This window comes from Chinchilla lanigera, unplaced genomic scaffold (genome assembly GCF_000276665.1).
Source record: "Chinchilla lanigera isolate Chin_1 unplaced genomic scaffold, ChiLan1.0 scaffold00031, whole genome shotgun sequence".
NCBI lineage: Eukaryota > Metazoa > Chordata > Mammalia > Rodentia > Chinchillidae > Chinchilla > Chinchilla lanigera.
In genome coordinates, this window is record NW_004955432.1 from 11,293,617 (window position 1) to 11,315,700 (window position 22,084).

At 39.6% G+C, this 22,084-nt stretch overlaps 1 protein-coding gene across 6 annotated transcripts in view; it reads right to left on the reverse strand.

Annotated features, from left to right (window-relative positions):
- Positions 1-16,871: 16,871 nt before the first annotated feature.
- Sgce (sarcoglycan, epsilon) overlaps positions 16,872-22,084 on the reverse strand; it is a 73,316-nt gene continuing 68,103 nt past the window's right edge. For 4 of the 6 annotated variants that reach the window (XM_005388049.2, XM_005388048.2, XM_005388045.2 and 1 more), the window contains 3 exons: positions 19,732-19,775; positions 18,832-18,866; positions 16,872-17,160 (listed from right to left, as the gene is read on the reverse strand). In XM_005388049.2, coding sequence (XP_005388106.1) covers positions 17,110-17,160; positions 18,832-18,866; positions 19,732-19,775 — 130 coding nt within the window. In that variant the 3' untranslated portion in view covers positions 16,872-17,109. Of the gene's footprint in view, positions 17,161-18,831; positions 18,939-19,731; positions 19,776-22,084 lie in introns of those variants that run through there. The other 2 variants (XM_005388047.2, XM_013516088.1) reach the window with 2 other exon arrangements.

Here is a 22,084-nt window from a genome sequence, read left to right on the forward strand (position 1 = left end):
CAGTAGATCAGTGGGATATCCCTGGGATAGCTGGGTAGTCCACAGCTCTTCAAAGTATGACAAAACATAGAAGAGTTACAGTAGCCCAGATGCAAGTGAAGTCTTGTCTTTTCTTCGCCATTGCAAACTGTTTCTGGTTGCAATGGAAAGAACACATTCACTAAACCAGTAAACAGGTACCCAAGGCCTTTGCGGTCTGCTTTCGTAATGAAACTGTACCTGGTGGTGCAGAAGTGACCCAGGCTGCCGTGCGGGTGAGCTTGTAATACACTGTTACTCCTCCTAACCCATCTGGTTCCTATAAGGGCAGAGTGGTGAAATAGAGAGATAAGACCCTGATCAACAAGAACCATCCCGGCTTCACCTGTGGAGCTTTTAGCGATTGCATTAATATCTGTCATCATCCCTAAGGCAGAAAATTGTTCTACATTAATCATCACATCTACTGGAGGGGATGGTTTCAATTCTTCTGCTTCAGCCTTAGCCTTTGTTACTCTTGCCCCGCACGCAAAGCACCCAACCAGGGCTAACTGCAGCTTCCAACTTGTAAATCCAGTTATGCATTTGGAAACAAGCACTGGGTAGATCCATGGGCCCTGTGAACGCACCCTCGCCAGGACCCCTCTTACTGTTTAACCCCAGGCTGCCGCCTGCACACACACAGCTATGATGGTACTTTAGGTATCTGAGTATCAATATCGGAATCAGATTGCAATATGTTCACTAGGGTAAATACTTGTGAAGGAGAAAGGGGGAAAGTACTGGGTCATCAAAGGAAGCCTTGGAGTCACAGTGCACAACTGACATTTGCATCCAGATACTTCAGTACAGCACTCAAGGTGATGTTCTGTGGGCTGTCTTGAAAGAGAGTCCTGTCAGGCCCTTCTGCATTGCAGTCTAGCAGCAAGAAAGTCTTCACCAGGTGGCTGGGGAGCCCCAGAAGAAAGATGCCCCACTGGCACTGCTGAGGGTTGAACAGGCAGACTGGCTCTAGTACCCTGTCCTGCCCCAACATTGTTCAGGCAGAGCCAGAACTTCTCACAGACACCCAGGCAGACCCCTGAGTCCAATAGCGTGAGACTGCTCACTCCCTACCTCACACCCCTTTTTTACAAGGAGATCTGAGTGATATGTTTTTGTAGCAAACACAAAGAAAATGAGGCGGGGCTGGGGATTTAGCTCAGCGGCACAGCGCCTGCCTGGCAAGGGCAAGGTCGTGAGTTCAATTCCTGGTACCGGAAAAAAAAAAAAAAACAGAAAATGAAGGGAATTTTTGTAGAAGCTTACAATGAAATTTAGGTGTTACTTCAGAGAATCAGAAGAAAACCTGGTCTTCTCTATGAATATTCAAAAGACAGTGAACACAGAATTTTTAATAAGCAAGAAAACGAGGAAAATAAAATATAATTTAATTTTGATCTGATCTCTGATATAGAAAGAACAGCTTAACTATATAAACCAAAGGGAAAAAAATGCATACAGTTATAATACTTGTGAAAGAGAAATAGTTCTTCTAGAAAATGCCATCAATAAAAAAGAAATGCCATAAATAAAATTGAAAGGCAAGTTAGAAAAAATATTTTTAAAAAACCAATAGATCTATTGTTAATAGATAAAATAATTTGACAACATTCTCTTGTTGTTTTTCTTTGGTTTGGTTTTGTTTTTGAGACAGGATCTCACTACACAGTTCAGGCTGGCCTTGAGCTCACTTTGTAGCTCAGGCTGGTCTCAAACTCCCAACGATCCTCCTGCCTCTGCCTCCCAAGTGCTGGGATTACAGGTGTGCACCACCACACCCGGCTACAATTTTCTCTCAAACAAGGTTTTCTCCAACTTATGGCTGGTTTACAGTTCATGATTCTGGATAGCACATCACTTTGTTCCATCATTCTGGCCTCTGTTACATAAATAATTTCACTTGCAGACTGCATCAAAATGCTTAAAGCTAGTGGTTTTGAGGAAGTTCTCTGAGTTTTCCCTCTCTCGTTTTTTAGTATGGTACAGTGGGCTTTTGTTTACAACTTCTTTCAACATTTTGCAGAATAAAATATTGAATCGTGCGATATGGAGCAGAAATGTGGGCCCTCAGCGCTCCATCTGTCCATAACGAAGAGCAAATTCAGAGTTTTTCCCGAGGAGGCTCTTGGCCAGCTCTGCTGTCCCCGTGGCTCCTCACGGTCTGGCAGCGCGACGGCGCTTCTGCTTGGGCTGTCAGCGAGCAGAGGAAGTCTGCCCGCTCGCACATCTAACGCCTGTATCTACCCTCTCACTCAGTCAATGAGAATAGCTGGGTGCCGGCGTTTTCTACTGTCACATTTATCCTGGTAACTGCAAGTCCTACCACTTCCATTTATTTTATGCATTCTTTTATTTATTTCTCTCTAATGCTGTGATTTTTGTTTTTTCTCCGGTACCGGGAACCGAACTCACGACCTTGCGCTTGCCAGGCAGGCGCTTTTGCCGCTGAGCTAAATCCCCAGCCCCTAATGCTGTGATTTATTTTTCTCTTCTCTAATAAGTTTAAAGGTCTAGCTTTTATTTCTTTTCAATGGATTTGCGCGTTCCTTGCTTCCACCACACCTACAGTTGTTATCTTTGTCTCCTCCTATCGACTGAGTAGGGCCATACTTAAGGAATAAACATGTTGTGGGCACAAAAATTAAAATAGCGATAAGCCCATCATTTTCCAGATGAAGCAAGGGTGCGTGCCCTCTCTGGCAAAGTGTTATCCTTGAAAATACCAGCGGAATAATAAGGGAAGATCAGAAAGGAGACGCCAGAGGGCTGGAAAGCCATCTGTAAATACCAAGAGAAGTATGTGGAGATAGCAAAAACAGGAATGTATACTGGCCCTGGCCCCTGTCCTCGTGCTCTACTTTGAAGAGTAAAGTCCCTTGGTATTTCCTTTTTATGTTTTTGTTTTGAACAAGGAATATATACATGTATAAGATTCAAAAGCAAAAATATTAGGGGAAGACAGCAAAAAGTTTTACTTTTCTCATAGCCCTTCATCTTCCCGGTTTTTGTGGCTGCTTCTCAACTCTCTGCAGCCACATCTACTACCTTTTTATGTAGTCTTTTTATTTATTTATTTATTTATTGTCCTTTTGGGACAGGGTCTTGCTTTTTTTTTGTTTTGTTCTGTTTTGTTTGTTTGTTTGTTTTCCGGAACCGGGAATCAAACTCTCAACGTTGCGCCTGCCAGGCAGGAGTTGTGCTGTTGAGCTAAATCCCCAGCCCCAAGACAGGGTCTCCTTGTGCAGTTCAGGCTGGCCTTGAGCTCACCTTGTAGCCCAGGGTGGTCTCGAACTCTCAACGATCCTCCTACCTCAGCCTCCTACCTCCACCACACCCAGCCTTTTTTATGTAGTCTTACAGTGTTTCTTTCTACAGTACAAGGAAAGTTGTGCCCAATTTCTGTTTTTTCCTCCAGCAATCTTCCTTGTGATCTTTCTCCATCAATGCGTCATTTTCCTACTCCCGGTTACCACCGTGTAATGCTGTCAGTTTGTGATACCAGCTCACCATTCTCTTACTGATGGTGATAGTTCCAACTTATTGCTGTTAAAAGTAATATCCTTGTGTATACACCATTCTCCACGGATATGAGTAGACGTGCAAGACAAGTTACCAGGAGTGGAATAACTGAGTCACGCGCCATATACATTTTTAGTTTTAATATTTACAGCGAGGATGCCTTCTTTGGGGACCTTACAAACGTATATTCTCTACAGCAATGCTTCGGTGCTTTCTCTCCCAACAAAAGAGTGTCCCTCCACACAGTGTGTTATCAGCTCATATTTTGTCATGTATTTAAAAGCCATTAATGAGGGGCTGGGGATTTAGCTCAGCGGCAAAGCGCCTGCCTGGCAAGCGCAAGGTCATGAGTTCAGTTCCCGGTACCAGAGAAAAACCAAAAAAAATAAAAATAAAAATAAAAAAATAAAAGCCATTAATGTTTCTCCCTCTGTGGACAGTTGCACATTCTGCTTCCTTTCTGTCTTAGTGCATTCAGGGGCTCTGTAATAAAATGAAGGACTACAAACTAGGTGGCTTTTAAGCCACAGAAACTTATTTTTTGTATTTCTGGAAGCTGGGAAGTCTAAGATCAAGGTGCCAGCAGATTTGATGTCTGGTGAGGTCCCTGTTTCCCTGTCCAGAGAAAGCCATCTTCTCACTGTACTCTCGCGGCAGAGGTAAAGGCAGCCTCTGGGGCTTTTTACATAAGGTCACTAATCCCACTACTCAGGGCAAAACTGACCACTTCCCAATGGCTTCTCCTGGTACCATTACATTAGGTTTTAGTCTATGAGTGCTGGGATGGAGACACGCACATTCAGACCATTGCACCACCTTATCTGTCGATGGGCTTATCGACTCCGAAGAATTCTTTACATATTTGGGAGATTATGTGCTTTTGGGCCATCTGCGTATCTTGTTTAAAGAAATGTGTTTTGAAGTCCCTTGCACATTTTTCCATTGCGTTGTTTGCTCCTTTTTTTTTTTGCTGTTCTGTAGAAGTTCTTTTCATATTCTGGGAATAAATTTCTAAGCATGTATGCGATTTTCAACTATTTTCTCCCATTCTGTGGGTCGTCCTTTTGGTTTTTCGATGGTGTTCCCTCATGCACAGGAGTTTTTAATTTAGATGATATACAATTTTTCTTTTTTTCCAAAAGTCTCATACTTTTAATCTTGAAGGCAGAGCTTGGATCTGTTTTGAATTAATTTCTTAATGCCGTGGGGGAATCTGAACTCGTTCTTTTGCCTGTGGATATCCAATCTTCCTAACACCAATCACTGAGATCTGTTCTTTTCACCACTTAACTCTGTCCTTTCAACCACTGAACGCTTATCAAATAATCAGTGGACAAGTTTCAACCTCTGTGTGTCCCTAGCGTTAAAGGAGTTGCTTATAAAAAGTATACGTGCGGATCATTTAAAAAATCCATTCTGCCTTTCTGTGACTTTTCATTGGAAAGTTTAATCCAATGACTTTTAAGTAACTGTTGATAAGATCAGACTTCCTGCTGCCGGTGTGTCAACTGTTTTCTTGTAGCCCTATAATTTCTCGTCCCTCATTTCCTCCATTATCACCTGCTTTTGTGTTTAACTGATTTTTTGTAATGAAAGGTTTGCGGCCCTTCTCCTTTCCCTGCATGAATATTCTATACACACTTTGCCTTTTCACACTTTTCCCTTTCATGGGGCTCACACTGAGCTTTCTAAAGCTGAGCTGATAGCAGTGTGGTTTCAACAGCAAACAAAAATTCTATACATCTCCCTCCCTTTTGTGTGATGGATGTCACAAATTACACGTTTATATATTATGTACTTAATAATAATCTATCCTTACAATCACGTAGAAAATAAAAAGTGGCGTTATAAACCAAAATTGTGGAAGTACTGGCTTTTTACATTTGCCCATGTGTTTACCTTCCCAGAAGCTCTTTATTTCTTTATATGATTCCGGGTTATTACTGAGTGTCAATTCACTTCAGCCTGCAGGATTTGCTCCAGCACATCTAGGACAATTGTAACGACCACAAACTCCCTCAGCTTTAGTTTCACTGGGAATATCTCAACTTCTTTCCATTTTTTGAAAGACATTTGTGCCAGACATAGAATTCTCAATCAACTAGTGTCCTCCCGCAGGTTAGAATAACTGTGAAAAATATGATGGAGAACGCCTAAATTTGTTTGAGCTGATTTTTAGTAGAAATATGGATTTTTAAGGGTGCTGCTAATGAAGGCTAAAAAACAAAAGGTAAAAAAATTGTTTGAAATTGTAGAAAAGCAGGTTCCTATAATGTAGGAATAAAAGCAGTATAAATCTGCAGTACAGAGTATGTTCCCATATCTCCACTCTGTTTTGGGTTTTGAGAGTGGCCAGGGTATTAATAGTTTTAGCATGTATCTCCAAACCAAGAGGAGCTACCACAAAGGAAGACCCATCTGAACTGGACGTGGATTGTTACATCCCCTGCTTCATGTCTGCTGCCACTTTTGGATGAGAACCTGGAGGTCTTGACTGACAGGGATTTAGTGTATTTTGCATGTGAGAAGAATGAAATAATTAGGGCTAATTACCAACTGTGTTAAATGCACTGTATTAATAACCCCACTAATAGCACCCCAGTACTCACAGTCTGCCCTTCACCCATACTGATTTAGGGCCCCGCCAATTTACTTGCTTTGGTTAAAGAAATGTCAGCAAATGTGTCATGGAGAATTACTTGAAAGATGTATATTTTTTGTGTAACTTAGCATGACTGTTTTCCCTCATGGGCTTTGCAGTGCTAAAGGAACATGTCCACACCCGCCTAATTCAGATAAACTTGCAAGAAACTTAAGTATTCTTATGATCCCTGCTGAATCCCTTCTAAATCAGGCAATAAATAGTAGTCTGGGAAACTCAAGATAGAAGAGGAAATCTAGCTAAGACTAACAGAAACTTCTAATTAAACCACACCTAAATAGTTGAGCGAAAAGATTATTTGAAGCCTCTGGGTTTTGGGGTGGTTTGTTTTACATCAAAATTGTAGCAGTAGATAACAAACATCAAGAGAGAAGCTACACAGCATAATCTGCTTAAAGGATGTATCCTCATCCTGTTTTTTTCTAAATTTTTAGTTACTTGGAATTTCTCATGAAATGGACATTGTAGGCTTGTGAGTTGTTCTGATGGAGAGTTAGTAGATAGGATGGCTTTGATTTATTGTAGGAAGCACTTTAGTGCATAATCCATGATTGTCATATATGAAGATATAAGCAATGTATATAGTTATGTCTCACTAGGAACGGCATGTACAATCAATAAAAAAACTCTTCTATCTCACTGACTTTATTTGGCTTTGCCTTACAGTATGTAGTCTCAAAATTCAGATTTCTACACAAAAAAGAAGTAATTTTATTTATTCATTTCAATTTTCCAATAGTTTTCAGAAATGAGAGATGACCAGAGAGAAAGTAGCTTCCAACTCTATTTACTCTGGAAATGCTTCTTGTTCCTCTTCAGCTTTGTCTGAGATAGTTCTATGTCACAAATGCATGTGAACTAAAACCCCTGGACTTTATTATCTTTATGCATGGCAGAATTGAATACTTTGAATACTTTAGACTTTTCTAGACTTTACAATTACTGGCATCCATAGCTGATAAATTTTTACAAGCTGGTGTAGCCCATAAAATTTGTCACAGAGAATTATTACTACAAACTTATATACACAAACATTTGGCAGATGGGATTGTAGAGTCCTGAGATCCACGTTTACTCTGCTCTTTTCCCTGGTATTAGGACTCTATAACTAGAAAAACAATGCTCAAAACTGAACTCTTGATGTTACCGTTGATTGCTAATTTTCCTCAACCTTCAAGAATTCCATAAACTATTTAAAAAATACATCCAGAAACTAAGGCCATAGCTCTAGAAGTCATCTTGATTCCTCTTTTCCCTACATTTCTTTTATCCAGTCCATCAGCAAATTCTGTCAATTCTATTTTCCTTTTTTTTTTTTTTCCCCTTTTTTGAGGCAGAGTCTTGCTATGCAGTTCAGGCTGGCCTTGAGCTCACTTTGTAGTCCAGGCTGGTCTCAAACTCACGATGAGCCTCCTACCTCAGCCTCCCGAGTGCTGGGATTACAGGCTTGTACCACCACACCCGGTTTTCATATTATTTCTGAAAGACAAACACATCTAGGGAGACTGTTCTAGAGGAAAGGAAGATAATAAAGAGAGAAGGAAAGAAATACAAAGGAGGTAATGAGGGGTGATCAAAATGTTAATTTTGAACATAGGGATAAAATAGTGTCTTTAAGTTTTTTCAAAGTAAACTTACAGTGTCCCCCTTTGTAGTTGCTATGGGTTGAATTGAGTCCATCCAAAAGACATATATTCGCATACCTGTGTTCACTGTGGGTGATTCACAATAGCCAAGCGATAGAAACAACCAAAATGTCCACAGACAATGAATTGATAAAGAAAATGTGGGATACCATGGAGGGCTGTGAAATCTTAGAATCCCGCTTCATACTCTTACATGGAAGAACCTGGAGGACATTATGCAAGGTGAAAGGACAAATACTGTATGCTTCCCCTCAGGAAGACTCTAAAGTGGTACAGTAGCAAGGTGATTGCTAAGGTTGAGCAGAAGGAAGGGGTGATTAGCACTCAGTGGGGTGGAATTTCAGTTTTTCAAGGTGGAAAAGTTCTAGAACGCTGTTCTCCAGCAATGAGAATGTACTTAACACTACTGAGTAACCCCAGCATGGCAAAGATAGTAAACGGAATGCTATGTGTTTTTACCAAAATAAAAAAGAAGAGGACCAGGATGCTAGTTTAAAACGCGTTCATCCTAAGTGCTGACCAAAGGCTATTGATTGGAACCAGCAATGAATGGTTTTGTTTTGTTTTGTTTTTTTATCATTTCTACCAACCCATCTTTGCATAGATTAGAATACAAAATGGTATTATCTTCCTGAAAGCATTTGGCAGTAAATATATTAAATATAGAAAAGCTATAAAGTCCTAATGCCCAATACTTAAAAAATGTGAACTTACTGAGAGATAGGATTGTTGCAGATGTAATCAGTGAGGATGAGGTCATTCTGCAGTAGAGTGAACTCTTAACCCGATCTGGCTGACACTGTGATAGGAACTGAAAAGACCCAAGACACAGAAAAAGGGAGAATGCCTTGCAGTGACAGAGATCAAAGTGCTGCATCTGCAAGCCGAAGACTGCTGGAAAACCACCGGATGCTAGGAAGAGATGCTAGGAGGAACCCCTGCTGACAGCTTGACTTTAGACTTCCAGCCTCCAGAACTGAGAGAATATGTTCCTGTTGCTTAAGCCACCCTCTTAGTGGTACTTTGGAACAAAATCCCTAGAAAATCAATGAGAGATATTTTTAAGAGTATGTGACTAACTTATTTCCCATACACATAACTTTACTGTAAAGATAGAATATATGCACATATATGCATGGATAGCTTTTGTACACTGGGAAAGCTTAGGAGCAATAATACCCCTCACAACAGCCAACACCTAAATCTTGGTTTCTAGAAGCCAGGACTCTTGGGAAAAATGGTTGATTTCAGGGCTGGTATAAGGACAATATTTGATGAGCCTAAAACATCTACTGTGACAGAAAAGATAATGCCAAAAGAAAAATAGAGATCTATCCAAGGAACTCAGGAGCCATCTAGAAGAACAAATATGGAATCATTTGATTAATAAAAGTAAATATAATGATGTATTGTAAAGTATGAGTCCCAGCAACTATATAGATGTATTATGTATACATGCACACACATACACACACACACACACAATCTTCCATCAGTTTATTAAAAACTATGAATTCACAATAGTGAGTTTGAGGCCAGTTTTTTGTTTTTGTTTTTGTTTTTGTTTTTGTACCAGGAATCAAATTCAGGACCTTGCACTTGCCAGGCAGGTGCTTGTGCCACTGAGCTATATCCCTGGCCCTGGGTTCACAATAATGCCTCCAATTCCAACTCAACATTAGCATTCATTTTAACTTTTCCCCTTCCACATTTGTAACTCTCTTCACCAAAGGTTTGAAAATAACTTCCCCTAGTCATGCAATCCTTACTTCTTTGCACAGTCCTGAAACATTTTTCAGAAATGGGAATCCAGGGGCTGGGGATTTAGCTCAGCGGCAAAAGCGCCTGCCTGGCAAGCGCAAGGTCGTGAGTTCGGTTCCCGGTACCGGAGAAAAACCAAAAAAAAAAAAAAAAAAAAAAAAAAAGAAATGGGAATCCATACCACCAAAACCCAGGCCTAGGAGAGTATATTTACTTTTTGCCTTAAAACAGTTAAAACACTGTATTACAGTTATAAAAATTAATTAATTGCACCATTTGAGGGTGGTTAAGCTATCCTTTTAAATATATTGGATTCCTTTGTGGTTTTTTATTCTGCATGCTCAAATCCTTGGGATATTTATTAGTTTTTTCACTTATTCTGAGTATATGAAACATTGATATGGTTATAGGTTGCTATGGTTTGTGTCTGGACATCCCCCCAAAGCCTCATGCAGTCATGGAGCAGGCTTCTAGAGTTTGTGATTAATTCATGGTCCAATGTTGGGATTATGGGTGTGAGTGCTACAGCTGGGCGTGTAGCCTGCATACAGAGAGGCTTGCTCTCTGCTCCCTTTTTGCTCTTGCTGCTTTGCTGTCTTCCACCACCATGACCAGTTGCCCTCTGCTATGTGCCACTCTCCCATGGAGCCAGCCAAGTATGGACTGAAACCTCCACAAACCATGAGCTAAATAAACCTTTCCTTCCTTAATTTTGGGTGTCAGGTATTTTTGTCCCAGCAATGACAGAAAAATAACTAACACATAATTCAAAAAAAAAAAATCAAAGAGGAGTCCTTCCTTACCTTCCATCCTTTCTATACCATTCCCATACAGCACCCTCCTTAACCTGCCAATCCCATTAACTTCTGTATATCCATCCTATGTCTTTTGTGCAAATAAGCAGAATCATAAACATTTTCTCATTCTCCATTTTTTCTCTTCTTTGAGATATAAAATACTACAGAACATTTTCTGCTTTGTACTTTTCACTTGACAATGTGTCTTAGAAGTCATTCTGTAAAGCAATGAATAGAAATGACTTCATTCTTTTGTACAGTTACCTAGCATTTCATTATATGGGTAGACCATAGTTTATTCAATCACCTTCCTATGCAGGGACCTTTAGGTTGTTTTTAATGTTTTTTTGCGGTGTGTGGGGGGTACCTGGAATTGAACTCAGGACCTTGTGCTTGCCAGGCAGGCACTTATGCCGCTGAGCTATATCCCTGGCCCCGTTTCCAATGTTTTGAAAGTACAATTGCTGCAATGAATAACTTTTCTGCAAAGTTATTTTTGTACTGATAGACATGTGCTACAAAATGTTTTACTACAAGAGAGGTGACTGGGCAAAGATATATACATATATAATTATATATAATTATAAATTTATATATATGAAATTATATATGTATAATTTTCATAGATATTATCAAATTCTCCTCCAAAGTGGTTGCATCAGTTTTCTACTCCCATTATCTGTATATAGCTTTTTGTTTTTCTCATAACCTCAAAAGCCATGATAGAAAGTATTGTCATACTCTTAAATTTTTGCTGATCTGAAAAATGGGCAATAGCAGCTGAGTACAATTTTAACTTGCATTTTCCTAAGAAAGAGTGAATTTGAACATCTTTTCATGTTTGACCATGCATATGACTTTTGATAATTGTCCATGTCTTTTTCCATTTTCTGTAATAAACTGGAACCATGAATATGGCAATTTCTGAGTACTGTGATTCCTTCTACTGAATCATTAAAACTGGCAGTGGGTATTAAGGATCCTCTAGTGAAATTTCCATTTCAAGTTATGTTCTTGTTTACTTCAGAATTTCTATTTGCTTCTTATAATTTCTCCTTCTTTACCTGTGTTATTTTGGTGAGACATTGTCATTCTTTCCTTTAATTCTTTTAGTTCTCTAGATATATTTAAAACAACCAAATTAAAGTCTTTGTTTAATAGGACCAGCTTCCATGCTTTCTGGACAGTTTCTATTTGTTGCTTTGATTTGTGTTTGGGTCATACTTTATTTCCTTGCATGTTTTCTGTGCAAGCGCACGCATGTGTGTGTGTGTGTGTGTGTGTATGTTTGAGTTAAAGTAACATGACAACCCTGGAAATCAGATTCTCCTCATTTTGGCCCAAGATAAAGCAGGAGTTTTGTTGTTTCTTAATAATTTTTCCAAATTAATCCTACAGTGTCTATTTTTTTTTTTTTTTTTTTCTACAGTGTCTATATTCTTGTCCTGAGAAGGATGCAGAGTGATTGCTCTCCAGGCCATACCTTAAATTATTCCTCTTCAGACAGACCTCTTTGGATCATTTCAGTAGCTCCCTGCCCTGTTAATTATTACACACTCTTTTCTAACCTTCATAAGCTTTAGATGGGACATTAGGGTCAGGGATATAGCTCAGCGGCATAGTGCCTGCCTGGCAAGCGCAAGGTCCTGAGTTCGATTCTCGGTACAAAAAAAAAAAAAAGATGGGACATTAGATTAATTCCCTCAACAATACTGACTTGGCACCACCTAGGCCAGACAATGTACTATACAGACAATGTACAATAAGCCTTCTTTATTGTGTTTCATAAGATACTTGACTGTTGAATTCACCATGACACAAGTCAATGCTTACAACACAAAAGGTTCTCAATAGAACTCAATGAATGAAATGGTCCTTATCCTCAATCCAACAAGATACTTTGAGTTGTTTAAACTAAACAGGGGCAGAGTTCTATTATTCTGACGGACTAGTTTATTTTAATATTTCCTCATACTACCACTCACCTTGTCACAAGCATACTCATTGACCTCCAAGTTAAGGCAGTAAGAAGAATCATCGTCACATGAAAATTCAACAAAACATAAAAACACAAAACTAAGGTGAACTTTACCCTATTCACTGAATGTCAAGTGAGACTATCTGACCATAAAAATCACTAGAGTGTAATCACAAAAAGACACTGTCCACTGTATGAACAATATTTAAAAATGTACGATTAAGAAAGTAATACAATTTCTATACAAATCTTAAGTAATATTTCATTTCAATTTTGTGAACTGTTCAGATATCCCTAACTTTCTCTGACCATTTGATTCCGACCATTATCCAATTTCACGTATCCTGTCTTACTGTAGGAATAACTAACAATGCTTGGCTGTCCATGGAGTGTTCGGGTGACAAAATGACAGCCTATTTTCCCATCAACTCCCCTGTACCAACTAGTACACATGTTTGTTTGTTTTTTGTTTTGTTTTGTTTTGTTTTTCTGGTACCAGGAATCGAACTCATGACCTTGCGCTTGCCAGGCAGGCACTGTGCCGCTGAGCTAAACCCCCAGCCCCGCAACTAGTACCCATGTGACTCAGCAATCACAGCACCAGCCAGAGCATCAAACTCATCTATCTCCTTGCTTCCTTCCCTTGGTTTTCTCAAAACCAACTCAGTTTCACCTTGCATAAAACTGTATTCATGTCATTTTCCTCAGCCTGGGCTCTTTTGCAGTATTATTTGTCATGGTAGGTAATACCACCATCTGACCAAGAAAAACTCACACATCTGAACTGTCCAGTTTAGCTCCTTACCATACAATTTCCAAAGCAGCAATGTACCAACAACTGCTGTCCACTTTGCTCTCTGTGTAGCTTCCGAGTCCTCTCCCCTGTCCTAGTCAAAGTTGTCATTTCTCCAGATGTATCTATAATGGACTCCTGACTCGTCTATGCACTCCCACTTTATCTGTGCTCTATACTATTGTTAGGTTACTTGCATAAAAATGCAAAATATGGCCACATCACCGTCTTTCACTCTTGCTTTTTTTTTTTTTTTTTTGGTACCGGGAATCAAACTCAGGACCTCACCCTTACCAGGTAGGCACTGCGCCACTGAGCTAAATCCCTGGCCCAACCATCTTTCATGCTTAAAGTCCTTCAGACTTAATTTTTCAGCTTTAATTCACACATTGGCTGGTCCTAGACACTTTTTAGGTCTCACCTTCCCTCTCACTTCACCAGCATCCCACCTGTGTTCTGTAGTCTGACAACACTGATAGAGCCCTATGCCCGCTGAGATCTCTTCCCCTTGAAGGACTTACGTACACTCTCCTGTAAAGCTTATGAATTTCTTCTCAGGTTTTTTTATTTCAGCGCGTATTTCTTTACGGAAGCTTCTCTAACTTTGATGCTGAGGCCAGGTCCCCCTATGATAAGTTTCCACAGCACCAACAACTTTCCCTCATAGCAGTTATTACAACTGCAGCCTGACATTATTTTTATGATATGTGATCAGCATCTGTCTTTCCTACTAGAATGTAAACTGCATGAGGGCAGAGCCTGCTCCTACTGTGGGTCGCTGCTATATTCGCAGGGCACTGCCTGATACTACCATGTCAGAGATCCACACATAACCAACTGGTAGGAGTATTCCATGGAAAATTTCAAATGCAAATGTATCTCAGTACATTTTTTTGGCTGTTTTATTTAAACACTCAATTGATTTTTTTGTTTTTGTTTTTTTCAGGTACCGGGAATCGAACTCACGACCTCATGCTTGCCAGGCAGGCGCTGTGCCGCTGAGCTAAATCCCCAGCCCCTACACTCAGTTGATATAGTCAAGACATGAAAAGTGATAGCTCAAATCTTGGACCATTCATCCCAAAGGTCATACAGCTCACCTACTTGCTGTATCTGTGCTTAGAGGTACTGGCCTTGATGTTACTTTCCAATTAACTGTCTTCTAAGTATTCTTTTAGCCTCAAATTTAGCCTAACATTTTGACCACTACTCTATTCTACCAAGACAGTAAGAGTTCCATGAAGAAAATAAACATGAAGTGTAGACTTAGAGACACAAACTTTTTTGTGAGTATTCTAATTTAAGTAAACGTTTAAGGAACTTTAAATTTCGTTACTGCAGACGGTACCTGTAAGCACAGATTGGCAATTCCTTCTTGCGCAATAATACTATTTATTTAGCCTCCAATGCCCAAGGTGAGGGGAAAAAAAATAAGCACACAAGTTTGATGGGAAAAGGCCTTAGCCATGTTAACATTTTCAGGAATCAAGGTTCAATTCTAAGGAACTCGTTTATAGATTTGGGACCCGTGGGATGGTGAGAAATCTTGTGGCTTCAGGTACATAAGGAAGAGACCCAATCTAGATCTTTCTTTAGAGACAGATTGTCATTTTTTTCTTTTTTTTTTTTTTTGGTACCCAGAATTGAACTTGTGACCTTGCTCTTGCCAGGCAGGCTGTGCTGCTGAGCTACACCCCCGGCCCCCAGGCTGTCATTTCTACAGATGACTATACTTTGGAGGAGAGAAAAGTCATAAACTTTCAGAAGGTATCTGGAATTTTTTTGTGTGTGTGCCAGGAATCGAACTCAGGACCTTGCACTTGCCAGGCAGGCGCTTATGCCACTGAACTATATCCCATCCCAGACATCTGGAATTTAAAATGCTAGCTTTTTTTTTTTTTTTTTTTAGGGCAATGGCTCACAGGGGCCATCTGAAAACGGTGTTTGTTTTTTTATATTTGTTTGTTTTGTGGTACTAGGGTTTGAACCTAGAGTCTTTTCTCTAAACTGCTATATTCCCAACACTTTTCAAATTTTTGATATTGAAGCAGGGGAGGGGGCAGTCTTGCTAAATGACTAAGTTGAACTCAAACTTTCTCTCCTCCAGCCTCAGCCTCCCCGAGGGCTGGGATGACAGGGGTACAACACCTTGCTCTCCTGAAAAGGTGCTTTAAGTTCACTTTGGGGATACAAAACTCAATCTGCAGCCAGTTTGTCATTGTTAATATGTATAGTTGGGATAGAAACTCTCAGCAAATGGCAGGATTCTCACTTTTTTTTAACCTGTCAGGGCAGGATCAGTTATTAGTGTAGTGTCCATTAAGGGGAAAATATTTGGGCTTTCCTTCCCATCAAAACAGTAAGTCAGAGGCAAGGTCATTTTTTTTCTGAAGGATCTGTAGAGATTAAAGCTGTTATTAATGATTTGCAAGATGCTGGTGAATGATTTCATCCCTGTTAAATTCTTCAATATGATCAGTGCAAAAATCAACGCTAAAGCCAAGTGTATTTTCCAGTCCTTTACCAGGACAGATGAATAGAGTTCTTGCATGCTGAGCGGCAGCTCCCTGCTTACAACTGTGCATTACCTTGCGCTTGCTCATTTAGGTGACCAGAAAGTTCGACTTCACTCAGCAGAGGCTACCCTGTCTCTGTGCCACGATTTAGCTCTCTGGACCTGAATGGCCTTTGCTTCCTCGTAGGATCTACGTGGACACGGGACATTCACAACCTCACACTGAGAACTCCTGGACAACAGCAAGTGGCAACCCCTTAACTATCTTGGCAGGGGCTTGTGCCGCTGAGGAAATCTATTCTTTTTCCTTTTTTGTACCAGAAATCGAACTCAGGACCTTGTGCTTGCCAGGCAGGGGCTTGTGCTGCTGAGCTATATCCCCGGCCCTTAACTATCTTGGAAAGGAGTAAGTAAAAGATCCCAGCAAGAAGTGGAGGGAGGGAGGGGTTTCAAAATCAGCGACATAACTGAGTATCCCCCTTGAACAGAAGGTGAGTTGAGGCATATAAATGGGGATTACTTTCAGACTTTGGAATCTGGTAGCATTTGACACAATTAACAGTTACCATCGAAATTTCATTGGACCTCTGACCATTTAGCAAGCAGTACAGCAATCTGCCCACAGTACGGCAGGCAAAAGTTTTCCAGCTGGCCCCACCTCCAAGAATGCTGCCCTGCCAGCTGACCTGATGGACATCTGCATGAAGTGTCCACAATTTATGAAACAGGCGAGCGTCGTATGGGGAATTTCTGCTACACTTGGAGCATAGAAGTCACCACCACAGGGAACCCCACAAAGCTCACTTTTCTTTCCACATAACAGCTCTTGACGTGCTTCTAAGGCAAACATTTACGAAGTCAAGTGAACATGCAGTCCAAGCTGCCCCGAGGACCTGGATGCTACTGGTTCCACAATTCCTAACACTAGGTTTACTCTAACACCCTCCAAAAAGTGTAATACAAACAACAGGCTTTCAAATCGGCAAGGATTAGAGCATCATTTAAATGCACTACTCACTGGAACCTAGAAGCAAGACACTTCATATATTCAGTGGAAGCACTTAATACAATCTTGCTGAATGAAGACGAACGCAGGACCCTGATCTTAGCAACTAAAAGATTCCCACTAAATAGGAGGCAATCAAACGCTTTCTTTTCTGAAGTAAATTTTACCAGACGTTAGGCTTCATTAATATTTATTTTAAAGATCACCTTTTATTGTAACAAATATAAAGTCGTCAATGTCTTACAAATTGTCAAAAATGCTTTAAGTACAAAAGAAATACATTAGTAAAATGAAAGTTATGCTGTATTATTTGGTACATATTTAATACTGTCAACATGCACACCAGATGCCAGAAGAATTCATGCACTTTGGGAAAAGAAAAGAAATACGCGTCACTGCAGCATTGTCTGGTTATAGATTCATTGCTGTGGTCAATTTCCTTTCTTCAGGGATACCATTTACCTGCAGCATGAAAGGATAAATACGAATACGAGTTAGGTAGGCTACAGATAATGTTCAGATGCCACACAAAACAAACTGGAAATCTGCCACCTCCTTAAAATAATTTGAAATAATTACATAGTATTTTTTCTGTATTTTTTTTTTAAGAAATGGAAAAATTCCTGTATTAGTCCTTCCCTTCTTGGATCAATGCTGCAATGTTCTATATTTCCCAGAAGGTATGGCCTGAAAATTCCTCCCACAATAATCGATTAGAATGAGGTTGACTGCAGGCTATTTAACTGTATCTTTTAATCATGGCTTTTAATAAACACTATGTGGGTTGGAAAGGTAGAAAGAAAAAAAGAGAAAGCCTGAAGGACATCAAACCCAAACCTGGTTTGGGTCTCCTAACTGCTCTATTATCCCAGCCAGTTTTCAGTTTGAGGAATACAACACCAATAGCTCATGTACATCTTAAACTTTATATAAGAAATTTTTAAAAGCTATATGAAACAAACTCTGAAGTCTACTCTCCCTGGATAACTTAGACATAGGCTGCTACAAATAAAATTACTTAATATCTGTGCCTAAACCACCCCCCTGAACAAAAGTGTGACACCAGCAGAGTGGTTGGACAGATGTGAAAAAGCCAGTATTGTTTCATGATAATCACGCACAAATGGAGCTGCCTCGTTATGGCGTTAGAATAACCAGGGGATAAGAATGGAATGGCTCAACTGTACTCATGAAAATACATAAACAGGGGCTGAGGGTATAGCTCAGCGGCTTAAGCACTTCCCTGGCAAGCCTGAGGTCATGAGTTTGATTCTCGGTACCAAAAAAAAAAAAAAGAAAATACATAAACAGCACCGACTCTGAATAGCCAGAAAAGAAGTTAGAAACTGAGAAACAAACTTCATTTTTCCATTGAAATAAATAAAATGAGACTAAAGAATGCAACCGCCCATTTAGCACCCCTGTCCGGGAGGCAGGACTCTGCTTAGTCAGGAATGTGTGAGATGCAGAAATACAAGAATCTTTCACAATCACAGAAAATGCGAGGGTGGTCTTCCTTGGGGCTCTCAAGATAGTGGAGATTCCCTGATAAAACAACAGAAACCGCAAAACAACCCAGAGGAGATAGTGCCCTGATAAAACAGCAGCAGCCCGCAAAACAACCCAGAGGAGATAGTGGGCTAGAGTCAACAACATAATCTAAATTGCAGAAAAACCAAAACAAAAAAGAAAAAGGAAAGTAACAGGCTACCGTGCTAACTAAAAACTTTCCTGACTCAAGAAAAATAGCTCCTTCCCCAAAGCTGTTCTAGAAAAATAATTTAGAAAACCAAGTGGAACAGCCTAAAATTCTCTCAGAAATTTGTTTAGCTCTCATTTGCTTCTTGTTTTTTTTTTTCTTTTGTAATGGGCATTGAACTCGGGACCTTGTGCTTGCCAGGCCGGCGTTTGTGCCGCTCAGCTATATCCCCGGCCCCTGGGGACATATATTTTAGCAAAGTTTGTTTCTCCATCAATCTGACAGCTTACAAGGAAGCACCACCACATCCATATTTTGAACAGTCTTGCGGAATTACGTTAGCATTTCATTAAAATAAGTAATCAAAATTTGGGGGGAAAATTTGGACAAATATTATTTCATAATTAAAATCTGATGAGAAACTTCATACTTGCCTCAAATCTTTGAAAAGTTGTCAAACGAAAATCTCCTTAAATTCCCGAAAGCAGTAATAGAGAAGATAATTTCTGAATGAAAACATCCAATACATTTCTATAGGTGCCTGAAGTTTTTAAAGAGACTTTCTTAATATCTACGCCACCACAATGGCACTATTCATACTTAGAATTCCACACCCAACTTACATTTTTTAAAACTTCTCCTGCTTTTCCAAAAGAGCTACAAAGGCATTACTGGTTGCCTGGCAATTAGAACTAGGAATCAACCACTAATTAGAAGACAATCATGAATAAGTTATCTGCTCAGTACCGAAATGAATGAAATAATTGGCTGTGGAAAATTTTTAGGGACACTTGAAGTAAACCTAAAGAAAGCGAGCCTTAGGGAAATAGAATAGTCCAGGGAGAATGGTCCGGCATCTTGCTGTCACTGGTCATGTTATAACAGCTTTTTAAAACCGCTTTGAACCAGGCCGGCCATTTCTCATTTATAGAGAAGCCTACGTGAGTAGTCACAACGGCTTCCTTTTGTAAGAGTCAGTTTCAAACTGCTCACTTACTGAGACAAATCCTGGAGGCATCCAAGCTAAAAATCTTTCATACAAGAAGAAGAATAGGGAGTTCCACTGAAGGATGGGGGCTTTATTCAGTCTTCCTTAATTAGACAAGACCTACGTGGATGTTTTTGCTCTAAGATCATTTGATGCCAATCTATGCAATAATCTAAGCTATTATTCTGAGGATTTTAAGTCTGATTAAGGACTGATACAACTGTTTTGCCTTACTTGGTGAAGCAAGACGTTCATAAATTATACAGGGCTGTAGTTATCTTTTGATCTATGAGCATCTTCCAGAAACACCAAGCTCAAACATCAAATTCGTATTTTTAGTACTCACCTGTACTGTGCTGTTGGGGAATCTGGGTTTGATGCGGCAAGTTCCTAGAAATGATTAACATGGTTGAGTAAAACTGTCGTTACATACATGTAAATAAGAAGCGGACATATTAGAATGAAAATCTGTGCAAGGACACAGGACCTCAGATCACATAACCCAGCACAACTCCTTCACCCCTTGGGGAGTTTATGGATGAGGAGACTGAGGTCTGCAGAAGATAAGAATACCACTTGCTGATATTTATGGAATTCTCACTATATCTATAGTCTAGACTACTTCATAATAAACCAAAGAGGTAGTATTACTTTCCCATTTTACAGATAGGAATACTTTAGATGTTCAAGGTCACATAGCCAGGAAGCATATGATAAAGATGGGAACACGGTGATTCTACAAATTACGTTCTTAACCAGCATACTTTCAGATCTAGGACCACAGCATACAGGTAAGCTCAGACTTTACTACTCAGCATGTCACAAGCACATTACCACCTTCTTTCACGCTCAAACCTGTGCTTTTTTATCATCATTTCAGGGAATGCCTAGCTACCCACCCACACCAGTCAAAATGCAGAAATCATCCTTGATTCTCTCTCGCCTCCGATGCCCGCATTCAATCAGTTGGGAATTCAGACCATTTCTCCTCAATCTCAATTAATGCTTGTCTCACTTTTGGGGGGGGCAGTAGTGTTCATTTTATGAAAGTTGGTGCACCAACTTTTGATGCATATATGTTTATATCTGCTATTTTTTTTTCTGCTGAATGATTCCCTCACTAATATGTAGTCATCGCATTTGCTTCTTCTGATCTTTTTTTTTTTTATTTTATTTTTTTTTCTTTCTTTTAAATTTTTTTTTTAATTTTAAAGAATAAAAGAAGGATAACATAATAATAGGGGGGACTTAGCAAATTACAGACAAAATGGTAGGAAATTATCAATGGTTATCATTTTACATATTATTGTCTACAAAATAGTTTCTCAGGAAAACAAATAGACAAATAATAGTGAGTTACAGACAGAAGAGGTAGGAGATTATCAAGAGTTGTTGTACTATACTTTGGTATCTTCAAAGTGGCTTCTAAAGAAAATAATTCCCTCACTAATATGTAGTCATCGCATTTGCTTCTTCTGATCTTTTTTTTTTTTATTTTAAAGAGAATAAAAAAGCAATAAAAATGGTACAGAATTCCAAAACAAGACACTAGGAAATTAACAATGGTTGTTGTATTGACTACTGTTATCTTCAAAGTACAGGTAATGCTTAATTGTTTGATCAATTCTGCATGTCTAGATCTGGTAATCTGAACATCTCAAACGCAACTGAATCTCTCCTCTCCTTCCCTATTTCCATTGCGGGCTAGGTGGAAGCTGTCCTCACTTCCGACCTGCATCATTACAACTGTCTGATTCATTTCCTCATTTACGTTGCTGCTCCCTTATAATCCACTTTGTGTGTTGCTGTCAGAATGAGTTGCTAAGACACAGATGTGTCATTCAAGTAACGCATTTCAGTATTTCCTTATAGCTGTCTGTAAAATAGGCTTCAGGTTCTAAGTGTGGGACAGGCAGTTATCATTCTGTCTGGCCCCTACGTGGAATCCCCCCCGACTGGTTTAAAGAACCACCACCAACCTCCACAGCTGCTACCACGGTCTGCAACCAACCAGCGCCGCTCTACCCTTGGAAACTCAACTCACGATTTGTTACGGCAGACACAGAATTCTCTCAGAAGTGAAAGATTCCCATCAAGAATGTTATTAAAATTTTAACGTATTATTTCTCATTAAAAAATAACATCTCGGACCGGCAAGATGGCTCAGTGGCACAGCACCTGCCTGGCGAGCGCAAGGTCCTGAGTGCAATTCCCAGATCCCCCCCGCAAAAAATCTCAAGAACCACCTGTTCTAAGCCTTCTCAGTTACCACCTCTCAAGTGCATTCACACTGTACAAGCTGATTGTTACTGTACTTCTCTGTACCTGCTTTTCAGTTACCCCAAACTGCCTTATTTGTATGAACTATCCTATTTCTTTCACTATTTCCAACAGGAAGCATGTGACTTTTTTTTATAGGAAATCAACACTGGTTGTTATATTGTATCTTGTTATCTTCAAAGTAGTCGTTCAGATTATCAGAGGCAGGCATGCTAGACTGATCAAAAGAATTAAGCATTAACTGTTCCTTTCAATATACCAATAGAAATTAGTAGTACAATTATCTTAGCTATCTTGTGTGTGTGTATATATATATATTTTTCCCTCCCTCCCTCCCTTCCTTCTTTTTTCTTTCTTTCTTTCTTTCTTTCTTTCTTTCTTTCTTTCTTTCTTTCTTTCTTTCTTTCTTTCTTTCTTTT